General features: G+C 42.2%; 1 protein-coding gene across 4 annotated transcripts in view; it reads right to left on the reverse strand.

Moving 5' to 3' along the window:
- Positions 1 to 27,751, reverse strand: part of TMEM117 (transmembrane protein 117) — a 208,887-nt gene that overhangs the window by 115,521 nt on the left and 65,615 nt on the right. For all 4 annotated transcript variants that reach the window (XM_083699329.1, XM_083699328.1, XM_083699327.1 and 1 more), the window contains exon 4: positions 7,394 to 7,493. In XM_083699329.1, the coding sequence (XP_083555455.1) occupies positions 7,394 to 7,493 (100 nt within the window). The remainder of the gene's footprint in view (positions 1 to 7,393; positions 7,494 to 27,751) is intronic.

Consider the following 27,751-nt stretch of genomic DNA (forward strand, 5'->3'; position numbering starts at 1 on the left):
TTGCAGACACAGAAAAAGCAAATGTCAATTGAAAAATCAGTTGTGAAATGGCCATAGCTTCCGAGAGAAATTGTAAAAAGCAAATTATACATCTGTTCTCAAATCCTCCACGCTGAAAACTATTATATTATTCCTTAAATTTGTATCCCACCCTTCATTAAATTTGTATATTGCTTTTCTTCATTGGCCTATACATACTTCACAACCCCCTGCCATCTTCCAGGAGCTACAGCAAGATGTTCTGCACCCAAATTAAGAATAACGTGCACCTTGACAGACCACTAATGTAGGGAGTTATTTACAGATGTACAGAACTTGTGTTCTTTGACTCAGATGTGCTGGCCACTTCAGTTTCAGTTGATGCTGAAACCTGTTCATTTGTTTGACTACAACCACTGAATGATTCACACAGGTTGACTAGTTGGCACAAGTGGCTTCCTGGTTGTAACCATGGGTCCTCTCCGTTTCCAGATATGCACTAACAAGGCAGCTGGGACACTGGCTACCCAGAAGAGCTCCCTGTAAGAAGAAATGCCAACAATGGAACAGGAATTCAGTCTGTCCTGGATGAGAAGAGATGCTAGACTACATGGGCCATTGACCTGATCCAACAGGCGCTTCTTATGTTCTTACGATCCAGTGATGTTTAGTGTGTAATTTCCATAGAGTTTGGGAAACACTGTGTCAGTATATTGAACAGTTGGCTAAGCAGAAATCCCTCCGGAGATGGAGAAAGGAGAGAGAGAGAGAGAGAGAGAGAGAGGGAGAGGGAGAGAGAGAGAAAGAGACTGTATAAGAAATCCCCACCCCCAAGAACAGGTGCTTGCTGCTATGAATAGCACCTCACTACCCCTAATGAGGTCATTCGTTACATCCCTGCGCAGCAATGCTTGCACCAGGCAACTTTAGTTATATATCTTATCCGTTTCATTTTTTCCATTTCACGCTTCACAGTTTAATTTCATTTCCACCTCTGAAGTACAGAGTTGCTAGCTGCACTGTACTTCAGATGCTGCTGCAAATTCAATTATATCTCAGAGGAAGAAAAACAATCAGAAAGATGGACTTTGATCGTAACCGGAATTGTCATGCCCAATTTCTTGACACAACAGTGACTCAGTGACGACGTCAGTCGGAGAGTTTGGGGCTTCCCCAACTGCAGTCCTGAGCCTGCATGGAATTCTCAGGAAATGGGTAGCAATTTCATAGATGATAGATAGATAGATGATAGATAGATAGATAACTAGATAGATAGATAGATAGATAGATGATAGATGATAGATAGATAGATAGATAGATAGATAGATAGATAGATGTGTGTGTGTGTGTGTGTATGCATGCTGCCCTATGAACATGGCAACTTGAAGCTGGTTGTAAAATAAATTGTTCCACTTGTCCTTTACTAAATGGTAAGAAAGGAATGGCATGCTGCTGTATAAGAGGAGATCTTCCTCCATTTTTGACATGACTTGGCATGATACTATTATCATAGTAGTATCATGAGAGCCAGCATGGTGTAGTGGTTAAGAGCGGTAGACTCGTAATCTGGTGGACTGGGTTCAATTCCCCGCTCCTCCACATGCAGCTGCTGGGTGACCGTGGGCCAGTCACACTTCTCTGAAGTCTCTCAGCTCCACTCACCTCACAGAGTGTTTGTTGTGGGGGAGGAAGGGAAAGGAGAATGTTAGCCACTTTGAGAGTCCTTCGGGTAGTGATAAAGCAGGATATCAAATCCAAACTCTTCTTCTTCTTCATAGTAGCTATTGTCCTTCTGCTCATGATCCATTGGGTCCTACCATTAGGAACTCTAGGCCTCTGTCTCTCAGGACTCTTTCAGGTCACCCCTCAAACCCAGATCCTGCTCTCTTTCCCTGGGCCGCACAGCTCAGTGGCCCTGCACTGCACATCCTTTGAGTGCTTTAAAAAAAATGTTTTTGCATTGCAATCATGCCTCTTGCTTGCCTGGATGGAGTGATGTGTAAGTTTAGAAACATCTGACTGGCTGGAATGTTGCCTATCTGCACAAAAGACTGACATCCATTGTCTGGCTCCTGGAAGGTTCCCAATGAAGAAATATACCCTTGGGCCTGAAAAATGTTTTCTGTTCCCCACCTCACCCACTATGGAGGCCAAACTCAAAGCACATTCTAATCATGCATCCTCAAATTAACAGAACAGATTAATGAGTAAAGAAAATCTGGAATGGACAGAAGAGCCAGGGAATTATTGGATGAAGTTGTTGTTAAAGACGTAGTGTGATATAGTGGTTAGGGCCAGTGGCGTAGTGTGGGTTGTCAGCACCCGGGGCAAGGCAAGTAATTTGCGCCCCCTAACCCATGGATTTGCGCCCCTTAACACGTGGATTTGCGCCCCCTAACCCTAACTCCCAGATGTTGCGCCCGGTGCGGCCGGGCCCCCCTGCACCCCCCACGCTACGCCACTGGTTAGGGCAATGGATTGTATCCAGTTGTGCCTCTGTTTGATCTGGCAGAAGCTTCTGCAATTGACAGAGAGGGGTGATTATTGCAAATTCCCCTCTTTCCTGTACTCCCCTAACCACCCCCCACTCTGTCCCTAAAGGACCCATAACCATTAAGCAGATTAAGCAGAAGGCAGGGAGCATCGGGAGGGACAGGCCCTACTTTTTCTACTAACAGTAGCCTCTGGTGGATCACATAGCACAGAAGAACACAATTAGATAAAATACAATGGGTCTGCAGTTAAGAAGTCGGGTCCAAATTTCTGGTCTGCCATGAAGCTCTCTCGGTGACCTTGAGCCAGTCAACATATTTCAGCTTAACCCATCTTGTATATACTAGTTAGGAGATCAACCCATAAGTGATGCTACCTTGATGCCCTTGGATGCAATTTATAAGAAGAAAAAGGAAATGACAGAGAAAAGCGAAAAATTTTAGGTTTCAGTGATATACGGCCTGTGATTGCACCTTGAAACATACAAAGAATATGTTATAGTTGGTTTAATGTGATTATTTGGCATTCCTTTAGTTTGCAGGTTTGTTTCTTTGTACTGCAGAAACTCCAATGGACACAAGAAGGGGGTATGGTAAACAAATGCATTAAAAATTATACATTTCAAGTTCAAATATCAACTCAGGCCTCAGGTCTGCTTTCAAATGAAGAATCAAATGCAAAATCTATTACAATATGGTACCTGACTTGAAGACAGAGGTACTGAAATCAAAATCAATGTGCACATTCAGAACATCATTGTTCATTTCATGTTCAAACCCCTTCTCCATCCATATTTCTTTTCCAGGAGGATTCACTGAATATGCACACCAGCTTTGATCCTGATATATCTGTCTTTGAGGGAGAGACCACATTACAAGCAAACAGAAACCTACAAATGAAAACAGGGTTGAGAAGCCTGTTGTCTTCCAGATGTCTTCTCATTATCCCTAGCCAGTGACTTCATTTAGACATGGCCCTAGAATAATGCCAAATAAGCCACCTGATTCCCTTACTACAGATTCCCCAATCAATTTCTTTCTAGCAATAAATGAACAAAACAAAAAGGATAAACACAAATCAACGTGCATTGTTAAACACACAATGTGAGCCTTGGCTCTTTCGTGTAAATATAGATGTGCTTTGAACATCTGCCTGGGAAATTTCTGTTTATATTTCATGTGTTATTAAAAAAAAAAAGTGCAATTCAAGAATGCCATTGTCATGGCTTTCCTTCATTTTATACCACAGACATCTGAAGAGTTAACTTGCTTCAGAAACTTTGACAAAATGCCCTGCAATAAACGAAACCCATTGCAGCAACAAAGGTTCTTAATTGTCTCCTGTGTAGCATCACCTTGATTGGAGGACATCACAGAATATAAAGCACCACCTCAATAGATCTTCATTACTGCAGTTACCACCCACAAAATTGTTGACAAGCCACTGGAAAGTGAGGCCTGACACCAGTAAACTGCTAAAATGGTTTGCTAGAGAGCGACAGGAGGTTGGAGGGCTAAGAGGCCAGACAGATAAGGTTGTGGAGATTAATGAGCCAAAGTTTCATGAACACCTTTCTTCAAAGACATCTATACACTCATGGTAACCTTCATTCAAAAACACATACAATCCTTCGATCAGATTTAACTCCATTTTACTACCTGACTATGCAACTTACAGACACCTTCTTTCTCCACATAGAGATTCGCCCTATTACTGAAGGTAAATAAAAGCACAAAGGTTTGGATTCCAAACTAAGTGAATGGAAGTAAGTGAAAGGAAAGTGTTCCACTCCTCCTTTTCCCCATGTGTCCTCTGAAAAACCTCTCCAAGGGGGTTGGGGCCCTCTTGAACAGGGGGTAGTGTCATGGGACTTCTAAAGGACAGGTAAATTGTCCCAAATCATTCTTCTGTTCAATTATCTTGGTCTCTGAGCCTATATCAACACAGATACAGTAAATACTCCGCAGAGACAAATTTCATTAAAAGAAATGTGTAAATAAGAAATGAGAAATGCACCATTTGTAAAAGTGAAGCCAAACATCCAGGAATTTACTATTTCATAAGAATGCAGTACCGGGTTACTTCCGGGTTTTGGTGGTTGCACATGCGCAGAAGCACTAAATCGCGCTTTGCACATGTGCAGAAGGGCCGAATCGCAACCTGTGCATGTGCAGATGGGTTAGAAAAAAGACAGAGGCTCAGTTTGAGGACAGTCTGGGACCTCCATACACACTGTCCAGACTTGTGCCCCATGGAGGTCACTTCAACACTTGTTAAAACAGCAGTTTGACTTCACTCTCAGAGGTGTACTCCATTGTCTGTTGACAGGTGCCAACAGAAACTGGGTTCTGGATTAGGTTAATTAGCTATAATGATTATGTAGTGCTGTTTGTCGCAGACTTTTTACTGGCTGTTTCCTAATCACCAGCGTGGGTACACTGCCTGTTGCACTTTGGTTGAAAACTGAGCTTCTTGAAAGACAGCCATGATCAAACAATGTCTGTTAACCACTAAATCATGCAATATCTTTCTTCCAAAAAAACAAAATAAGAAAATTAGCACAGAGAGGACAAGATAGGAAAAGACCACGCTCATAGTCAGCTGAATGATAAATGGTTTTCTGGAAACTCTGAGGTGCCAACATTCATCCCTGCAGCAGCTCTGTTCCTCTTCTTCTAAATCAGTCCGATGATTTGTTGTGTGCTTGTTTTTCATGGTCACCAAATCAAAATACTGTAATTTGTTTTGGACACTCTGCTTTAGACCACAGCATCTGAAAGCAAATGTATCCTTGATCCTGTCCCCCCCCCCCTCCACAGTTTTGATTTGCTCCAGATAGAAGATAAATGAGGAAAATTTAGATGATTTCCCTGCAGACATGGAAAACAACAAATCTGGTACTGCTTGCTTTTAATTCTTACATCATTCCTGTCAAGGGTGCTTCCTGGTCAAAGAAATGCACACAGGAGAGAACTCTATTCTGAAAGATAACAAAGTGGCTTCTGCAGCTCTGGAGTCTTATGCGCACCAATCTAATGTACAGGCAGCTATTCAAAGGTCCACATTCTATGGAGCAGTTGCAGCACCTGGGAACCACTCCCCCTCCACTAGTTAATCCACCTTAGCCTGATGGGCTGTGTGCTTGTAGTCGGAGACTACACCTGTATGGAAGCTTCCGCTCTATCCAGTTCAGTTCTCTCCTGGTTCTGGGAGACAATGGTCCAGGAGAGGGTGGGAAAGCACCAAGCCCTTCCCTTCCCTTCCCTTCCCTTCCCTTCCCTGGCCTGCCTCCTTCTCCAGCTCTGAAGATTCCCTATCTTTGTTTTGAGCCTGCTGGCTGGTGCAGTTTGCCACAGATCCCTGCCCCCTCCCAAATCAGACTCCAGCTCCACTTCCTCTCATCAGCGTCTGGCCAGTCCCTGATAATTCATTTAACCCCCCCCCCCCCCCAAAAAGACCAGCATTTAGGTAACCATAAAGGTAAAGGACCCCTGGATGGTTTCGTCCAGTCAAAGGCGACTATGGGGTTGCCAAGGGAAATGGTGTTTGTCCACAGATAGCTTTCTGGGTCATGTGGCCAACATGACTAAACCACTTCAGGCACAACAGAAACCAGAGCGCACAGAAACACCATTTACCTTCCCACCACAGTGGTACCTATTTATCTATATGCACTGGTGTGCTTTCGAACTGCTTGGTTGGTAGGAGCTGGGACAGAGCAACAGGAGCTCATCCTGTCACAGGGATTTGAACTGCCAACCTTCTCATTGGCAAAGCCAAGGGGCTCAGTGGTTTAGACCACAGTGCCACCCACGTCCATTTATGTGAATAATATCTATCACAAGGCCAAAGGATTGCTAGATCAACATTCCAGCATTGGTTTTTCCTCCTTGCTCATCTTTTGCAATCATATGGCTTGCAAGCTGAGTGGTTGATGTGCATGTTCGGCCTATTCAGACAGTTGTTTTCTAAAGGTTTGGATCATGGATGGGAAACCTGCAGATATTTTAGGACTACAACTCCCATCGTTCTTAACAGCTGGCCATGCTCTATGCGTCTGATAGGAGTTGCGGTCTTTATTCATCATATTATTGTGATGCATTTCTACAGCAAAATAAGTATATTATAAGGCCAGAAAGATATATTACTTTAAAAAAATATCATGGAACAAAATAAAAAAACAGAACTAAAACGGCTGCACTGAATTGCCTATTGAATCCGAACAATCTAGGTTTCTATCCAATGCAGTAGTGAGTAGCTGTCCAATCAGTACAAGGTTTTCTACTTGTACAGCAGGACTTTACCCACCCTCCCCCTGCCAAAACATGCCCTGTGCCCTTCCCAAATCTGTTCTGGAGGGTTGGGGGCAAACCCAGAACAGTTGTAGGGAGTGCACAGCAGGAGGAGAGTGGTGAAAGCCCCATTACCCTTGCACTAACTAAAAGCTCCTTAGCACTGCATTGGATACCAGTCTCAGTACCTAGCTTGCCACTCAAAAGTTAAGCCAAGTAAAAATATCAACACTTTCTAGAGGCAAGTAAGGAAATGAGACTTTTTATTTTCAGGTGGAAGATTGCATTACCTCCCTTTCACCCATCAAATATATATAAAAAATACCCAGTCACTGACAACAGTTAATATTTATTCCATTATTCCATTTCACAACAACAATGAAATCGGCTTCTGCATTCCTAGCCAGGACTCATATTGACATCAAGGGAACAATTCAGCACCTAAGTCATCCTGACTATAGCGTCTTTGTATTTCCAATGCACAAAAACACCCAGCTGTTATTCATCATGCCACTGTGACCTTGGGGCTTATTTGGTTCGAATTGTCCTTTTAAAGGCCTTCTGATTATTCTGGATTTCAATCACCAATTACACTTTTCTGGTTCAACTTTCCCTTTCCCCCCGCTTACCATCCAAGCTGTGACAAAGTCTCCCATCCAGGTCCCCACGGCTGCTACCTTCATAAAACTTTCATTCCTGATGCCCATGAAGTCTGTTACCAGGTATGGCCTGTAAATGCAAGCACATATACCGTTACATTACAAACATTCAGGCACAGCAGAGTTATGGATGATTTGGCTTTGCTGGCACAGAGAAGAAAGGAAAATAATTTGTCTATCAAAAAGTGCTTTGTTTTGCAGTCTAGATATTTGTTTGCTCATTTGCCTTCATATCCTTTCTTACTTCATGCTAGCATACAAGCGGTTCCATGTGCACCTACCTTCAAGTCCCATTGAAGTCAATGGAACACAGTTTTGAATGTTGAAAAGCAGACGTTCATATTCAGAAAAAAACTAGAAGTGGTATTCACAAAATGAACACATATACTATATACTGTACTATATAAAACACAATAGAATTGATCTAAACAAAGGTCAGTAGCAACGTTACCCATCATCAATATTCTGGAATTGCCTATGTAACAGAAAAGTTTTGAGCTGGCATCAAAAACACAGAACAGTTAGCACTTGTCTAATTTCAAGAGGCAGAGCAGGGACCAAAAACACTAAGCTCTACTCCAAGGAGCCACTGAATATGTGGAACATGCAGAGGTTCCCATCTGAAGAACTCAATAATCATACAGGTCAGAAGGGGGTTTCTTAGGTATCCTGATTTCAAGAGCTTTGTAAACTATTAACAAAGCGTTTGTTATATCCGCACCTGAGCAGATTCAGTTAAAAATGTGATATAATGTTAAACCACATGTGAGGTGCAAAGTGTTAACCAGTTGAGGGTGGAGTCACGTTTGAGCTGTGTCCCAAATCGTTCTGGTAACCTAGGTGAACGAATGGCATGATTTCTTCTTGCATTAGAATCATCCCAAAACCTAGCAGGAGAAGAAATCACATTTATTTCCCAAACCCACTTGGTTCTTCCTAACAGTAAGGAGCTTCTTAATGGAAGAAGATGCACAACTGTGTTAGGGGTATTTTGCCAAAGGAGAGCTATACTTGAAAGATGCCTGCATGGAGCAGGGGTTTGAATTAGGTCAGGATGGGAAACCTCCGGCCCTTCCAACTACTGTGCCCCCCCCCCCCCCGCATGCATGGCCAATAACAAAAATGATGGAAACTGTAGCCTGACAATAACTGGAGGTCCTTTTCAAGGTCCATTCCAACTATGTTTCTACAGTTTCTAACAAATGAAATGAGAGTCACCCTGGGAACATATGAGCTTCCCAAATCTGTATAAACTGCTTTCAACTTGTGAACCAAATTTTGCAGGATTTCTTTTGCAAATTTTGAGGGCTACTTTTGCAGCTAAAAGCCAAAATGGGGTCAAAGTGACTGGATCACCTATCATATTTTGTATTGCACAATTTGGACTGGAGTTCGTAGTTCTTCAAAGTCTATGAATTGTCCAGCCATCATTCTTTTAGCAAGTCTCTTTTAGAGTCAGAATATGAATGGGAAATGCAGGGGGCAGGTAACAAAATTGGACTGGTGGACAAGGAACCCCACTCCCCATGGGCCTCATTTGACAAGCTGCTGGGGCCACCCAGCTGTCAATCACCTGATGCCACAAGGACAATGATGTTAGGTGACCCATTTTCCTTTTTCCAACTGGTTTGAAAGACACAGGGCTTTGTGGGTACAGATTGGCAAAATATGTCTTGCTGGTCAAAAAGTGAGGCTGGCAGGCTTCAGCCCACAAGACAGACATTCCCCACAGCTGGGTTAGTGGAAACTGTTTATGGAAAACCCATGAAGCACTGTGTCTTGGGCCACAGTCAGTCACTGAAAGTTCTATGACACCACTTTAGACAGTCGTGGCTTCCCCAAAGAATTCTGGGAGATGAGGATGCTGAAAGTTGTTAAGAGATGCCTATTCTCCCGATAGAGCTACATTGAAGTTCTCCATGAAGAGGAATTGATGGTTAAACCATTCTGGTAATTATATCGGTGTAAGAGAGATAAGGATCCAGCTTGTTCTCTAAATTCAGTTTCTTACCTCTGAGACAAATTACTCCTATCTTTGGCTAATGTAGAGTCAACTGAAGACATGGAAATACTGTAGCCTTAGGGCAAGATTGCATTACAAAGACTCTCATTTTAACTAACTAATTTATTCGTAATGCTAACACATTTACAATTTGTTTTCTTTTTTTCTTTTTAATTTGCCCTAACCATACCTTAGGTCATCTTCCCCCTTCCCAGTACATCTATGCTAGCTGCTATACTCATTATTTATCAGCATATTTTGCCTAGTCAAGTCACTGGGTGTGTGGGAGGAAAAAAAGTCGACTGCAAAGCTTTCATTTTGATCCATTCCAAAATAAAAAATATAAAACAGGGGGTTATTTAGCTGCCTTGGCAATATATAGGTTGCCAAATTAAGTTGAAACTCTGCTTTGGAAAACATGCAACTTTTTCACATTTTTATCTAAACTTTAATAGCATTCATTTTTTAGCTACAAGTTCTTTCACACCAGCTGCTTTTGAACAAAAAAGGCACCCCAAGTAAGGTTTGTTTCTTTTCTGGAAATATAATGGGCATAGATGCTACTCTATTTATATGGCCTCGCCACTTACAAAGCATAAGGAACCTCTGTTATAAGACATGCTATTAACAGGTTTACTTGCTGCTAAATTCAGTGTATTTTGGTTGGGTAGAAAATGCTCCCCACCCCCTTACTAAGACTACATTTAAGACAAACCACTGTAGCTGAACTGAATGTTCTCTAGACTTTTTGGATCAGAAGAAGAGTTGGGCAGTGGACGGGGGATCACACCTCCTATCTGAAAAAGTCCTTAAGCTTGTCTTTTTGCATGGGTACTTATAGACATGCCTTCCTTTGCTGCTGCTTTGGAAATCTCTCCCCCCATTTCATTATTCTCAAGTAATAAGGATATAACAGGTAATGTCCTGGCAACTGCTACTACTTAGGGGTCTAAAACGGACACATTTTTACTTACCTTTAACATATGGTTACAACTATTACTTTATAGTTCAGAGCAATGGGACAGCAGGAATCGTGAGCGTCTGGCCCCATAGTTTTTCCCACATCATGATTTTTTCCTTAGTGCGCGCACACACGCACACACCGCAATTTGTGATTGTCAGGGAACTGCCATCGGAGCCAGAGGGAGAGGGGGGGCTCCAGAGGGGTTCCGGAGAGCGTCCCGGGAGGGAGAGAAGCAGCCCATCTTCTGGGGAAGGAAATCAGCGTAGCACCAGTGGAGAAGGGGGGCAGATGGGGGAATCAGCGAGGTGGCTCCATGACTCCTCGCCGGAGACCAGCGGGGAGAGCACGGGTCCTCCACTGCCCACACCCTCCCTGCGCAGAAGGCTTCCGCGCAGGGAGAGTAGGCAGCGACTAGGCGTCAAAGAGCTTCTTTGCTGGAAGAAGTTCAAGAAATGCCCACTGACGGATTCTGCCAGTGATTGAGACAGCCACAGGTGAGTGGCTGTCCGGACAGAAAGGGTTCACCCAGGTAACCCAGCCAGGTGTGGCGTCGATTTACGCACGAGCAACCCCTAGAACCATTACAGTGATATATCGCCATGCTGAATATTATGAAACTATTGCCATGATGTGGCCTTCAAACCAATTTTGGATGGTGTATTGATGCATCCCATAGTTTGTCCCATAGTTTCTAGTTTCAGGCTCTAGGCTCACCTCAGAAAACTGCCCCCGTATAGGCTCATGTTGACGTGCAGCTTGGCTTCTCCATGTTAGACTCATTAATTCCCGGGATAGCATGGTTCGAGAAAGTACTGCTACTGCCATCAGAGCACTGTGTATAAACCACCAAAATGGAGGGACCAGTTCACACACACACAAATGACACATTTGCTGCAGCCCAGAACAACTGTCAGTTTCCCTCCACCTTTATATAGTAACAAGGCTTTTTCATGAGGCCACATCTAAAATAGCTCCTACTAAACAGAAACTATGGACCAGTCTCTCCTACATCCACATTCAACAAGCTGTCTACCACCCACTCTGACCCACAATCGGATCATTTTAACCTGATTTTTGTTTAGCTTGCAATACGCATATGGCAGCTGTGGCAGCAAATGCAAGACAATTTGAGAAAGGATACAACCGTGGACTGGAGAGAACAAAATAAAGAGATATCATACCAGAACCACAGAGTTATCAAATCAGAGACATTTTCTATTTGAGAGATCACAAGATTAAATGAATGAACCACAGACGTGAACAATTTAAATCATTTCAGCAGTTCAGTCTGCTTTGATTCAGTTTAGAGTCTAACTCCTGTAGCTCTTTATAAATAAACAAAACAAAACAAAAAGGTAAAGCCTCACGAGGAATGGGTTACTGAATGTTGCTTCCATTCCATATATATATATATATATATATATATATATATATATTAAAGATTTTCTTAATACAATAAAAAAGACAAAGAAAATGACATATAATTTTACAATGACCATACTTTCTTCACTTCTTTGGACTTCCTCGCATCTCTCGTTCCTGCGTTCCAAATTTTCGATCTTTACCCAGCAATTTATCACCTTGTTTCAATTCTTATATTATAATTTTCCAATATTATCCCTAATTTTAGATAATATAACCCCCAGCTTAAAAGCTTAATTTTAACATAATATTTATCCAAAATTTATCTTTTCTTATATTTTCATTTATCTTCATACTCCTTTAACTAGCTTATTGGTGCCATATTGTTAATAATCTTACATCTTTCTTAACATTCATACAATTTACAATATTTTTGTAAATAGTCTTTGAATTTCTTCCAGTCCTCCTCCACAGCCTCTTCTCCCAGGTCTCGGATTCTGCCAGTCATTTCTGCTAACTCCATATAGCCTATCAGTTGCATCTGCCATTCTTCCAGTGTGGGCAAATCTTGGGTTTTCCAGTGCTTGGCGACAAGTATCCTTGCTGCTGTTGTTGCAGTTGCTTCCATTCCAGTATATGTGACAGTTCACATCCTGCACCATTCTCTCTTACATGGTATATCCAGTTATGACACATACAATGTGCTTTTATTAAAGGAATACCCTTAACTACAGAACAGATGAAGTGATTTACAAGAGGAAACATCAGTGGCGCAGAACTCATAATTCCATGGATTAGCTTGCTGCCAGGTCTATAAGAGCAGCTTTTAAAAAGCCTTCAGGACAGGCTTAAAATTATATGTATTTAAAATAAATACAAAACAGACAAATTTTCCTTGTTTGTTTGATGTGTGAAATCACAGCTAGGGTGTATTTCCCCCCTTTGGTTATATAGGCTTAGAATTGTGTTTGCTGTCCACATTAAGTCCCCAAGGTGTTAATTAGCCAGATACATTTCTCCATCTAAGTACACAAAACAACCCAAAACAATCCTGTGAACCAGTTCAGACGCAGGAATTTCAAAGAGCACCAAAGGATATTCTAAATCCCAGTCTCCTGAGGCAGTGGAAGCAAACTGTTGTTTAGTTTTTGCTTAGATCTTTAACTTTAACATGCTGTAAAAAAGTTTAATTTTTTTTTTTGCTTAAGCCTATTCTTTAAACAAGAAGCTGCTAAACAAGGTGTTTGGGGAGGTGCAAGTCTCTTTCTAACCAAAAGATCCAGGATATGGGAGGCTGATCACTCCGTAAATGCTATGATTCGAGCACAGCAGCACCTCTTTTTAACACAGTCAAATAGCCAACATTAGGTCATTTTAGCATTTGGAAAAATGCCCTGTCAATTTCTTTCCTGTATTAACTGCAACTGAGGGGAAAACCGCAGGGTGGGCTAGACAAAGGGAATGCTAACTCTGCTTGGTATCTCAAGATGCATTGTTGAAACGCTTCAGGGCTGCCATTTTGTCAGGTTACCTAATTGAGTGCATTGTAATTTCACACTTTACAAGAAGACAACGCCATTGTGCAAGACTGTGAATAATGAAGAAGGAAGGTAGGCACAAGAGCATTCCTAACCATCAGCCCATATGCAAAGTCACCAGGACTGCACAGCACTAAGGGATAGCTGCAAAATGACGCTAACGCCAGAAAGTTAACTAACAGCTGGTACTACGCAGAAATAAGTCCTACTGAGTTCATTGGCGCTTATTAAAGGTAAACCTGTGGCATTACAAAAAAATGGAAATCATTCCTTTCCACTTATGGGACAATTCACACACTCACATTCATTATAGTCCGACTCAGGGCTCTGCAGGTGCAAGGGCATAGAAACTTTTGTTTCCTCTCCTTTCCACTCCCTCTCAAAAATAGCTCTGGGGGGTCGGGGGACACCCTGGAGGTATACGGCTTCGGTCCAGTATACCTGAAGGAGCATCTCCACCCCCATCATTCTGCCCGGACACTGAGGTCCAGCTCCAAGGACCTTCTGGCAGTTCCCTCACTGCGAGAAGCCAAGTTACAGAGAACCAGGCAGAGGGCCTTTTCGGTAGTGGTGCCTTCCCTGTGGAACACCCTCCCACCAGATGTCAAAGAGAAAAACAACTACCAGAGTTTTAGAAGACATCTGAAGGCAGCCCTGTTTAGGGAAGCTTTTAATGTTTAAAAGACTATTGTATTTTAATATTCTGTTGGAAGCCACTCAGAGCGGCTGGGGAAACCCAGCCAGATGGGCGGGGTATAAATAATAAATTATTATTATTATTACTACTACTACTACTACTACTATTATTATTACTACTACTACTTTGGAGCAGCAGGAGGGCAGCCATGTTTTCTCCAAACCAGTGCACCTGAAAGGATTCTACATCATGACATAACATCACTCAAAAAGAGCACTATGGGTGAGAAATGACCCCAGAGCAACAAGGAGCCCTATAGATAACTTGTCATGCAGCATATATGCATATATGGCAATGAAGCCTTTGCTACTGGGCATTAAATACAAGTGCGTCCCCCCTGGTGTTTTAAAGAAATGTCTTCAGCCCATGAAACTGCAGAGGTTTTCTCCCCTCATTTCCTCTCCCTCCATGAATATGTCAATATAATTCCCAATAAACATTAGGAACATCAGGAGCTTCAGGAGGCGAGAGGTCTCTTGTGCTTGAATCCTGTTTGCTGGTTTCCCGCAGGCACCTGGTTGGCTACTGTGCAAACAGGAGGAGAACTAGATGGGCCATTGGCCTGATCCGACAGGCTCTTCCTCTTAGATCATTGGTCTATCTCACTCATCATTGTCCGTACTGAGTGGCAGCAGGTGCCTGGTGTTTCGGGGGGGGGGGGGGACGGGACATTCTCAGCCACTTGACTTGGGACCTTCTGCATGGGACCACTGAGCTACAGTCCTTCTCTAACCTTCTACATTAGTACTGGCTGGAGACATTATTCAAGCTGGGATGGCTGCCTCAGCTATGTAGGTTATCCCACCTCCAGGCAGAAGCCAAACCTGTTGTGGTATCTTTTTAGTAGCTTATACTGGGTATCCATGCCCTCCAACATTTCTCAGATGAAAATAGGGACGTCCTATTCTATTATTATTATTATTACAGTCATACCTCAGGTTACAGATGCTTCAGGCTGTGCGTTTTCGGGTTGCACACCGTGCCAAACCCGGAAGTACCGGAACAGATTACTTCCAGGTTTCGGTGCTCGCGCATGTGCAGAAACACTAAATCACACTTTGCGCATGTGCAGAAGCGCCAAATCATGACCTGTGCGTGCGCAGACACGGCACTGAAGGTTTCGAACGTGCCTCCCGCATGGATCACGTTCTCAACCCGAGCATCCACTGTATTATTATTCTTCTTCTTATTATTATTTACTATTTATATCCCACCCATCTGACTGGGTTGTCCCAAGCCACTCTAGGTAGCTTCCAAAATATATAAAACCATAGTAAAATATTTAGCAATTAAAATCTTCCCTATACAAGGCTGCTTTCAGATGGCTCGAGGCTCAGTAACTCCATACTCTCCAACATTTCTCCAATGAAAATAGGGGCATTCAGGGAAAAGCAGGACATTTTGGGATCAAATCAGAAACCAGGACAGCTTCTGTAAATCTGGAACTGTCCCTGGAAAATAGGGACACTTGGAAGGTCTGCTTTTTGAATACTAGGACTACGCAGATCCTGCTGCTATCTCCCTGTGGGGTGCCCCATGTGGCATACATGAGTATCAGTACCCAGATAATGTGTTCGCTGTTATTATATCGAATAAGGCAGAGACCCCAATGCATCAGGGCATACAGTTATGTCATGGTGTGGAAGTGTTCACTACAGTGTTGCTTTGTAAATCTCATCAGTCTCTTTAACCCACGGTTTTACTTTCAGGTTTTTGACAGGCAAAAAGAGTTGCTTAACTCAGTGTGTGCATCTAATTGGCTGTTACTCAGTAAAGTGGCTAACCCCCATGTCTAATTAATCTAATTGCATAGCTTAACCCTAATTAATATAATTACATTTGCCTTCTTTCCATTCTGTTAAATATCCGGAGGCTTCAAACACATAGACACACAGCCAAAGCCCTGTGATTGTTGTTTGGTTTGCGCAATGGCTGGTATCGGTGGGAGACGAGAATTTGATGGTGGGTATAAAAATGTGATCCTTTGGTGTGTTTGATTCCTGAAATCCATATCAGACATGCTGAGCATCTGCTGGTGTTCTTCTCATGGGCCTTGCAGTGAGTTGAATAAGAATGGTGCTGTTCTACAAAGGTTAAGAACCGACCTCAGGTCAGGTCACACTACATCACACCATAGCTTCCTGGTCTCGAATGCTGTTTTCATCACTGTGTGTTTACCGCTCAAATGGCTGAAAGAGGAATATGTGATTTCCCCTTAAACATTTCCTGTCTGTGTAAAATAGCTGCTAGTAGACACCCAGGGTGGATCTAAACACGGGGGGGGGGCGCTAAATTATTTATTTATTACAGTTTTAACAACAACAGCAACAACAACAACAACAACAACAACAACAACAACAACAACAAATTCTATGGAAACTGCATTTTAAAATTCCCTGCCATGTGGTGTTGCATGTTTATAGCGCATTCAGTTCGCTGTTTCTTTACTAATGTAGGTGAGTCCCTCCAAGTGTCCCTATTTTTCCAGGGACAGTCCTGGATTTACAGAAGCTGTCCTGGTTTCTCATTTGATTCCGGAATGTCCTGCTTTTTCTTAGGATGTCCCATTTTCATCGGAGAACTGTTGGAGGGTATGGAGTTACCGAGCCTTGAGCCATCTGAAGGCAGCCTTGTATAGGGAAGATTTTAAATGCTAAATATTTTACTATGGTGTTATATATGTTGGAAGCTACCTAGAGTGGCTGGGACAACCCAGTCAGATGGGTGGGATATAAATAGTAAATAATAATAATAATGATGATGATGATGCCTTCTCTTATTATTATAAGTTGGCTGTTCCTCAATGTTTCATATAAAACAGATGTAGGATTTACTCACCTTTTGTTAGGACTGGGTTTTGGTAGTGGCTTTGCCATAAACTCTCTCTCTCTCTAACACACACACACAGACAGAGAGAGAATCCCAAACTTCTAGATAGCAAATATCAGAAGCACCTGAGCAGAGCAAATCATGCATCTTTCACCAGATCAATTCTCTCCAGCTTCAGATTAGAATTTTATCTCAAAGATTTCCCTCCCTGCAGCAGCACAGAGCAATGGGTGTTAAAATGCTAGCAAGGCTGCTCAGGAGCCAGTTTTCTTTCACGAAATCAAAAGCTCAACGATTGCCATGGCCCTGAAGCAGGGAGGGTGAGTGGCTCGTTCAGCAAATCAGAATTCACTTGCCATTTCAGATTAAAAGCGGGGGTGGGGGTGGATCCTGATGTAGAAGAGAGGTACATGGTCCGGGGCTTTGATCAGTATTTGTGAAGCCCATCAGTGAAGTTTCAGGAAGCCAGAAAGAAGATAGTATCCCTTTTTGGAAGAGATGAAACAACACTGAGGTATAGCTCTCAGGTCACTTACCTGGGAGCAAACCCATTGAACTAAGCGGAACTTAGTGCTCCAATTTAACATTTATTTTATACTTGCCTGCCTGGAACTGTTTGGCTATTTTGCTATGAATCACACAGCTTTGGGATAATGAGAATGGATTTTTGAGAAACAAACCTGAAGCCTCTCTTTCCATCAGAACAAATTCATCTTTTTATTTTCAGTTTCAGTGCTAAAGTATTATTTATTATATTACTAGGATCCACTGAAATCAGTGAGACCTACTACCCAAATAAATATACTTTAGTCTTTCTGCCCAGTTAATGTCCTATAAAACATGCAGCCCAAATTGGGCTGCATCACAATGTAGTTCAAATGGAATGTGTGTTAGAAGGTAACGAAGCATACTGAATAATTTTAATCATGAGAAAAACTTGCACAGATTTAGACAACAAGCTGGTAAACATCTACATTTTTGTGTGATTGGTCTCTAAAAGCCATAAAGCATCCACTGTGGTTCATTAATTCATTCCAGCAGGATTTCATTAATGGAATTGTGAGGCATCACATTACTAATCTGGTCCGTTTCCCTAAAATAACCTATTTGATGAGATTAGGGATTTACATGCGCACTCACCATCGGCAAACTTTATCTTGGACTTGCTATGGCATCCCGAGAGAGGTCTCAGGGGGGAGTTATTTACTTTCATACTAATTATAATCAATAATTTCACTACCCCCCTGTTGTGCTGCTTCAGGCCAACTTAATCTAACAGATGGGTCAAGCGCCAAGAGACATTTTTAAATACAGAAAACGTTGTGTTGCGGGATTCGGATATAAACCACATGCCAAGTTCTAATTTCTCAAGGCTTTTACAAGGAAACTTTGCATGTCTAAATGACTACTAACGATGTGTACTTTGCTACAGTAATTAAACAGCCAGCCAAACATGCCCGTTTTGTGCTTCACATGAGATTTCTTACAGGCTCAGCTGCAGAATATTCCGTATTCCATATTTGAACCTGTGATTTTCCTTTGTCAGTTTTCTTTGCAGAAAAAGCAGCTGAGGCAATGGAGCTAACTAAAGGGGGCCATAGTCACATGACTGTCCAAACCAGAGATCCTGTATTTTAAAAACACTTATGCAGGTTTCAAACTTCACATCCTTTAATATATCTTCTACAATATATAAATACTGTTCAGCTAACATATCCAGGATCAGGGTATATATATATGGGGAGAGCAGAAGTGCGAAAGCAGATGCCATCCCCCAAACTACATATGAGGGAACTTCCATGTGCACAATATTTGAACTCATGGAACTGTATTCCTTTTTATTTCAAAAACAGCATGTACTGTTTTTCCATTAAAATATTCAAATCGAGTCTAATTTTTTTATCTCCTAATAAAAACACAAGAGAACAAATTTGCACAGCAGCACCAGTGAGAAGCAATCAAATCAAACTAAACGCAGCAACCATCAATCATCCATTTAAAAGCTTTTTGTTAGGTTGTGGGTGAACCTATCAGACGACACAGCGATTCTTCAAACAGCTCTTGCTTATTCACAGGCCAGAACAGAACTGAGCTGAAGGGTTTAGCCAACCTGCTTATATACAGCTCAACTACAAGGCAACAGTAACAACTTTCTGTAACTACCCAATCACTGAACGTCACTTTCAATTCCTTATTTGCATATGTGGACCTGAGTGAAAACTATCTACAGTATCCCCCTGCTGGCCCAGGGTGTGAACTTCGGTACATAACATTTTTTGTTTTGGTTAACATTTCCTTCCTTCCTTTCTACCCCACTTTTGAAAAGCAGCTTTGTAGCCTGGAAAAATAAGATGCTCCTCCAAATGCTAGCACCTGCTGAACTTGCTCAAGAAGTGAGGTGCAGCCACTAAAAAGACCCTCCTCAGAGTAACGCTGGGTAGCCAATCCCAATGCGGAAATTAGGATTTTAGGTCAAAGGGTGTCAGAAAGCTTGAAGGCATCACTCGTTTTAGAAATTAAGCACTTCTTGTGAGTTGTGGTTGTTCGGAGAAACAAAACGCAATCAACAAAATTACCCATTCTCTCAATTATATATGCACCCTACATATCTTAATTGCATGGATAGCTCAGTCGGTTAGAGTGTGGTTCTAATAATGCCAAGGTTGCAGGTTTGACCCCCATAACGGGCAGCTGCATATTCCTGCATTGCAGGGGGTTGGACTAGATGATCCTCAGGGTCCCTTCCAATTCTATTAGTCTGCAAAATGTACACACTGAGAAAGATTCTGACTTCCACCCTTAGCTCGGCTTCATCTGCAGCCCTGAATACCGGCGGGACAGAATCGTTTCTTCGCTGAGATTTACAGCTTCCAACATGAAAAAGGGATTAATGCCCAAAGGTTGCTGAATTTTCGGATGTGCTCCTTTAAGATTCTTAGCCTAACTTCCAGGAAGAATGCTCACAGGGAAGAAGAGAAAAAGAATGCCTGCCTGAAACCGTATTGGACTTTGGAGGCCTGAGCATACTACAACACGGAGATGTACACATTTTCTTCATACGTTTTCTGTTCTTGATGCTTTAGGCTGCGACCATAACCCCACTTGCCTGGTGAAATTCAATAAGACTTTAACATACTTTTCCATGTATAAGATGAGGTTTTTTACTTTAAAATAAGCTTAGAAATTGGGGGAGGGGCATCTGTGGTGGCCAAGGGATGGAAAGATCAGGAGGCTCCAAAAATAACAGATTGACAAATCAAATTACAGGAATTGGTGGTTCGAAAATACAATAATAGTTTTGACTCCGTGCTAGCATTCGAGTGATAAAGGAACTACAGTAAAAGGATTTATTATGTTTTCAGAATGTATTAGAAAAATTATATAGAAAGGTTTATTATTTCTGTACATTCAAATGTAAGATAAATGTAAGATAAAACATATGCAAAGGGACTTGACAGGAAGTCAAAGTTGAAGAAAAGATTTTGGAAGATAAAAGGGGAAAAAATATTTACTTTCATTATTATCATTTTCTGTGCGGGTGTGGGTGTGTGGGTGTCTGCACATATGTATGTTGTTGTATGCAATGTTTGGGAGGAAATAACAAATAACAAACTAAATATCGATGTATGTAACTTTTATTTCTTAATTATTTCTTAATTATATTTAGTGGTAGTATGGCTGTACTGTTTTTTGTAACATAAAACCATTCAATAAAAAATATTTTTTAAAAAATAGGAATTGGGGGCAGATAGTTCATATGTGAGACAGGCGACTGGTTGCAGCAGCGAGCAGGAGCTTTTCAGTGGCGATTGGGTGGGCGATTTTTGTCTGTGGTTTGGCTGTCGCTGTGGCAATTGTGCTTGTGATTGGCTGCTGGTGATGGCGAGTGGGCAGATGCTTGTTCTGTGATGGGTGTGATTGGCAGCTTTTTTGAGTTGGGCGAGTGATTTTCGACATTCACCGCCAAAAAACGCTCAACTCTGGGCCATCTCTCCCCATTTTCTTAAATTGGAGTCCCCAAAAGTATTATACATGGGGGAGTCTTATATACTGAAAAATACTGAGAAGGCATGATTAGGATTGTGCTGTTTGCCCCTAAAGTACTGTACTTATTCTAGAATACAGTAAGTAATTGGAAAATCTGCTGCTTTTAGAGGAGAAATTTGTTGTTGTTTAGTTGTTTAGTCGTGTCCGACTCCTCGTGACCCCATGGACCAGAGCACGCCAGGCACTTCTGTCTTCCACTGCCTCCCGCAGTTTGGTCAAACTCATGCTGGTAGCTTCGAGAACACTGTCCAACCATCTCGTCCTCTGTTGTCCCCTTCTCCTTGTCCTCTTTCCCAACATCAGGGGTTTTTTCCAGGGAGAAATGGGCAGTGCCATATGTTTTGTGTCATTCCAACACTCTACCCAAAACAGAATACAGGTAAAAAAGCAAAAAGTTCCCTCCCCTTCAAAAAGACCACCCCGCCCAAACAAACCACCTCAAACAACAATTTTATTTTAAAAGGAATTGCACACTGGGAGGGACAATACACCTTGGTGGGCATCTGTGGTGGCTTCCAAGGTGTTCACAAATGTTACATCAGAGCATGTCATGTTTGGCAAGACAACTTCCATAAACATCACAGGTTTAGATATAAAAGAGAAACTAAACACCACACAGCACTGAATGACAACTTCCCATGGCACATACTGGCTCATGCCGCACGTTCTCTTTGCTGCCACTTCAAACAGCCTTTTGATAATCTGTTCTGTCGTCTATATACATAGTATTAAGAATCCACCACGCTTTGACATCACAAACATCTGGTTGGGTGCCTTCTCAGAAATAAATATTCCAAAGAACTGGGGGGAGGGAAAAGTCAAGGTGTAATAAGTACGACAGGCCTTCGATCTTTTCACCATAGAAAACCAGATGCCCAATAAATAATTTAATAGGGGGGGAAGGTATAACTGCACATCTTCATGAATTTGCCCTTCTTTGGTGTAGAGTTTGACTTCATTCAGGATTAGAAGAATACAGGTTTGCTTGTGCTGATTAAAATATATGACTCCAAGGCAGCATTAAGGGGCTGATTTAATCCAATTTAAAGCAAGCGGCTTTCCCCCCAGTAATGAGCGTGAATATGCCAGCCCCTCTGCTTGTACATATGGACAGGTTTGCAAGCAACAAAATGAATGTATACCAGATGAAGAGAGGCCTCCATATTATTAATTTATTCTTCTGTGTCTAGGTTCTGGTGACCATATGGTAAACAGCAAAATATGTCTTGTGTAATCTTACAGGATGCCAATCCCTGTCTTCCTGAATGCGTGAATGATATTGATAGTGACTTTTTAGGTAAGAAAAAAAGGACCATTTCCAATTTCCATGCAGATTAATTGTCATGTGCTTTCATCTTAGGCTATTTATTTAAATCTATCCTCCCCAAATCAAACATAAATATCTACGGCATTTAGTTAAGCTTACACTAAACAAGCAAAATTGCCACAGAACATGTTCAGCAGTGCCAGAGAACCTGGTGCCAAAGGTGGAGAAGGAGATGAGATTTCTTCACACTCAGTCTTTTGGCCAGCAAAATGCATAAGCAAATGCCAAGGTTTTAGTGTGATTGCTAAGGCTGCTTCAGACACAATAGGAAAGATGTCATGTGAGCAGTGAAGATTCTGATCATATCTTCCATCCAGCCGTGGTGATAATAGCCAGGGAGGCGTGCAGTGGACTGATGGAACGGTAATGTAATGTGAGGCTTCATAACACACATTTAAAGCATGTAGCTTTCCCTCAAGGGTGATGGGAACTTTAGGTCTGTGAGGGGTAAACTATAGTTCCTGGGTTTATTTTGGGGAGGCCATGGGCTTTTAAAGTGCTTTAAATACATGACATGTACACAGCCTGATACTTTGTGAGTCTACAAATGCTGCAAAAGAAAACTTGGTCAAGAGGGTGAGATAACATGGAAGATAAAGTGGGAATAAAACATAAACATAAGAGTTAGTAGCCACTAATACTATGCACACCAGCATAGGGATTGGCACTAATTTCTCCATAAATTAGGGGGGTTAGAACAAGCTTTCAAAAGGAAGGAGGGGGAATTTACAAGGCAGGCCTCCGACCCCTTGTAACGTAAAGTATGCTTCACAGACTACTGTGTGTTTCAGAAAAATATGTCCCAATTCTCACAGCAACCTAGGAGGCATGATCAAGGACAGCTCACTCCAAACTGTGGAGCAAAGCAATTCCTTCCCTGTCCTTCATTCAGAGAAAATGAAAAACCAAAGGTCATGAAATCTAGAGATCTGGAAACTATCAATAGAATTAAAATAGCAGTTTGCCACATTACATAGCCACATGAGCGATAATTACAAGTTGAAAGAGAATCTGAAGAAAGAAAGAAAAAGAAAGATATTGAAAGCATCTTTATCCAATCATAGTAAAACAAAACAAAAAAGTTCATAGAATCACTTGTGAAGTGAGGCTAAATCCAACCCTGGCTTTCTGAAAATCACAGATACTGACATTTCAACATATAGTTCAAGGTTAGGCTCTTAAATCAAATTAACTTTATGACTATAAAATAATTCCTGGTAGACAGGAAACATCCATTGCACAAAATAGAGTGCATAGTCAAGCAATTTAACAGATGGCACTTTAAATCAGAGTTAGAGCTGCAAAAATATACAAATCCCTTCAGATTAACGAAAAGGGGCTGTGTGCTCGTCAAAACCTACAGTCTACTCAAATGTGGTTCATTGGTTCCTACATAGCCATCAAGAATCCTTAGGAAAACTTTTCAAATATTCCCTTGGCTGTTTGCTTCTTGGTAGTACCCTTCTTTGTATACCTGCCATGTAAAAGAAGTTTGTTATTCCTTTTACCTCTGATGTTCAGGGTTAGGTGCCAATCCTGATTGATTGATTGATTGATTGATTGATTAGAGTTCTTCCAAGCCCTTGACCATAAGCTCCCAGAGCAGCTTACAACAATAAAACACACAACTGCAAAAGCCAATAAAACCATTACCATTCTAGAGAAGGTGAAATCATTCAACATGGAACAGAACAAGGTAGGAACATAAGAAGGGGCTGCAGGATCAGGCCAGCAGCCCATCTAGTCAATGTCCTCACAGAAGCCACCTGAGAAACCCTCAAGACAGACCCAAGCCCAAGAGCACTCTACCTTCCTGTGGTTTCCAGCAACAAACAAGACAAGATTTTATGTGGTGTCACTTGCATAAATACTAGTCCACTTCTCAGAAAACCAAAGGGGCTCAGCACAAGGAACACAATACAGATGTGAAGTAGCTGTTTCGATGGACAGCTCCCACTGCTTTCAGCAGGTTAAGAATATTAAGCCTGGGCTCCTGCTGAGCCTGGAGAAAAGCTACTATTTTTTGCCTCCCGTGGAATTTCCCGTACTGTCTCCCAGTGACGGTAAGACGCTGCCGTGTTCCAAACCAACCAGCTAGTAAGAGGGGAAACACCTGAGTGAGGTCCCCAGCAGATTATATATCTCATCTCTATCTGCTGCCCCTGACAGTTTTGAAAAAGAGACTCCAGTATTATCTTTGCTTCAATAAATGAGGCCGCTTCAGATGAGCAGTTCTGAAAGAGGCTTTCCATGCTCAGAGCAGGACTTCCAGATACATACGCACTCACAAACAGACCCAGGGTATTGCTCTGCAACTTATATGCAGAGTTTTCCCTTCTTTATCATTTTCTTCTATTAAAAAAAAGCTATTTAGAGAAAATGATAAAGTAAAAAATTAAAAATAACCATGTCAAAATTATATTGTAAATACAGTGGTACCTGGGGTTACATATGCTTCAGGTTACAGACGCTTCAGGTTACAGACTCCGCTAACCCAGAAATAATACCTCAGATTAAGAATTTGCTTCAGGATGAGAACAGAAATTGTGCGGCCGTGGTGCGGCAGCAGCAGGAGGCCCTATTAGCTAAAGTGGTGCCTCCGGTTAAGAACAGTTTCAGGTTAAGAACGGACCTCCAAAATGAATTAAGTACTTAACCCGAGGTACCACTGTAGTTAGATAGATCTCCATCCCCTAATAATGAATAAGGACTAGTTGTATCTTGCCCTTTATCATTCTAATAAAGGATGGGTAAGAGACCACAGGCCTAGGGACCATACACAACCTTCCAGCTGCACTTCCTTCTCAGACACCTGGCTCTTCCATGGGTCAAACTTAATTCGTTCTGGAGGTCCGTTCTTAACCTGAAACTGTTCTTAACCTGTTCTTAACCTGAAGCACTACTTTAGCTAATGGGACATCCCGCTGCCGCCGCCACCGCACGATTTCTGTTCTCATCCTGAAGCAAAGTTCTTAACCCGAGGTACTATTTCTGGGTTAGTGGAGTCTAACCTGAAGCGTCTGTAACCTGAAGTGTCTGTAATCTGAGGTACCACTGTACCTTTGTTTTTACAGCCACCAAAGAAGGAAGTCCTTGAAACATTATGAAAATAATATCAGCATCTTGAGATTCCATTTCCTTTGTTTCTGGGTTTTTGCATTTGAGAACTGCAAATGCTACTGAGAGTGGGTCACCCACATCTATCCAGTTTTCCTCAACTGGACTTTCCGTGGTTTGCCTTACACGGGATGTGAAGATGAAACATTTACATTTGTAACTCTGCAGTAGCAAAGGGACTGTGATTTCTGCATGCCCATGTTGTGACGCCCTGCTGGCTAGGTGGTTGTGTGGCATTCTGCTTCCCTTCTAGCATTCAAAGTGCACTCAGTCCAGAAAGGAAAAGGTGGAATGACCTAGGTAGAACCTCAAGACTGAAATTCTGGGACACCAATGGAATGGTACAGTCTAGTAGGATTCGCGGAATGGTGTTTGAAAATCTTAGTGCAGCCTTGCAAATAAGCCCATATAAGTCACTAGCCTGCAAAATATTTACTGCTGGTGGCTGACGGAGAAGGCATGGAGAGCTCCGCCCCTCTTTCAGAAATCTGTGGCATTTCTTTGCTGGTGCAGAGGGGAAACAAAGCAAATAAATCCCAAGGATGCTCACTCAACCTATATGCAATTCCTAGTCAACTAAGGCTAAAGCCTAGTGCTTAAACCCAAGATGGACTTTAGTGGTTGATCACAGATTACATTTAATCAAGTGTTCATCCTTAAGCATATGTTTCTAAGAGTTAGGGGTGTTTTCTTTTATTTTTACCATGCTCCCTGCCCTTTAGGGCAAAGACTGATTAAATTTCCAAAGGAAATTATTAAAAGTTGTTCTTCAGCTAATTAACTATCTGGAGGATAAACATGTTGTGTTACAGTGCATGCTTACTCAGCAGTAAATTCCATTCTGTTCTGTGGGTTTTACTTCCAGGAAAGAGTGCGTAGGACAGCACTGCAGCGGGTGGTGCTTTGGTCTAAACCACTGAGCCTCTTCGGGTTGCCGATTGGAAGGTTGGCAGTTCGAATCTGCACGGCGGGGTGAGCTCCCGTTGCTCTGTCTCAGCTTCTGCCAACCTAGCAGTTCAAAAGCACGCCAGTGTGAGTAGATAAATAGATACCACTGCGGCACTCTGGTTTCTGTCACGGTGTTCCGTTGCGCCAAAAGCAGTTTAGTCATGCTGGCCACATGACCCGGAAAGCTGTCTGTGGACAAACACCAGCTCCCTTGGCCTGAAGTGAGATGAGTGCCAGAACCCCATAGTCGCCTTTGACTGAACTCAGCCATCCAGGGGTCCTTTACCTTTACCTTATTACTGCAGCCCCCAAAGTGTTTTTTGTTTTTCTTAGTCTGAAGTGCACATATAAAATCTAGGGTAGCAAAAGGAATATTGATTTCCAACCCACCCCTCACGCCTGAAAAAAAAAGGCCTCTGTTCTATAGAAGTAAAGAGTAGCACTAAGGAATCTGAAGTGTTGTGGGTGAATATGTGTCCTTCGTTTCCAGCCCCTATGTATTTCCTTCCCTTCTCTTAATTCATGATGCTACATTGTGTGGAGTACAAATGTTGTTGAAAATCCTCACCAAGGCCATGGGTTTTTCAGCAAATTGGTCATCTCAAATGCCTGAGCCAATCATCTGCAAGAGCAGGAACGCACTGGGCCTTGACACAACACCGCTTTGAAGCATTTCCTTGTTCAGCAAGGTCACAGCAGCTGGAGCAGCATAACAATGGTTGTGGAAATTATGCCCTTGAGTTTTGCAGAGGCCCAATGAATTTGCAGCACTGCTATACAGGTCACTCACCCATCAAGGTCAGCTCTGCCCATCTCCAGCTGCCTCAAACAGCAGGTAGCCAGACTGAATTTCTACTAGACTATCATGCAAAGAGACAAGCAGAGAAGGGGGAAGTTTTTTTAGTTCATGACTCCACAATAACACAGTCTCTAGTTCACATGTTGGCCTGTTGGCTTTCAAGGCATCCTTTTAAGTGATGACAGATACAGATGGACAAAATCTCTTCCCCCCCCCCCCTTGTTGTTAAAAAGAAATGGCAAGGCAGCGTAATATTTCCTTGCTTCTTACCTAACTGGAATAATAAATGCTCTTATAAGAAATAGATCGAGCGACAAACTCAGCGAAGAGTTGCATTTACAATCCCTTCCTCTAAGCTCAAGGTGATAAAGGAGCAAATGACGATCTGTCTGGAAAGTATTACTATTATTTCTACAGCACTTTGTTGTGCTGTGTAATGTTTTAGCTCATTTATCCTCACAACAACCCAGAGAGATCTGTTAGGCAGCCTGAGAGTGGTTTGCCCAAGGCAACTCCCATGAGAACCATCACTCGGCTTTGCGTTGAGTCTGGTTCCCCCAAATACAAACTCAACATTCCATCTGTTTCACCAACTAAAAGGAGAATGGAAGAATGGATTTGTCAGATGCTTCGCTGGTACTGGATCCTGCTAAACGGCTCCATAAGCTAGGCTAGAAATAAAGGCTAGCCCTGGAGCC

This window comes from Podarcis gaigeae (assembly GCF_964106915.1).
Source record: "Podarcis gaigeae genome assembly, chromosome: 10".
In the NCBI taxonomy this organism is placed as follows: domain Eukaryota; kingdom Metazoa; phylum Chordata; class Lepidosauria; order Squamata; family Lacertidae; genus Podarcis; species Podarcis gaigeae.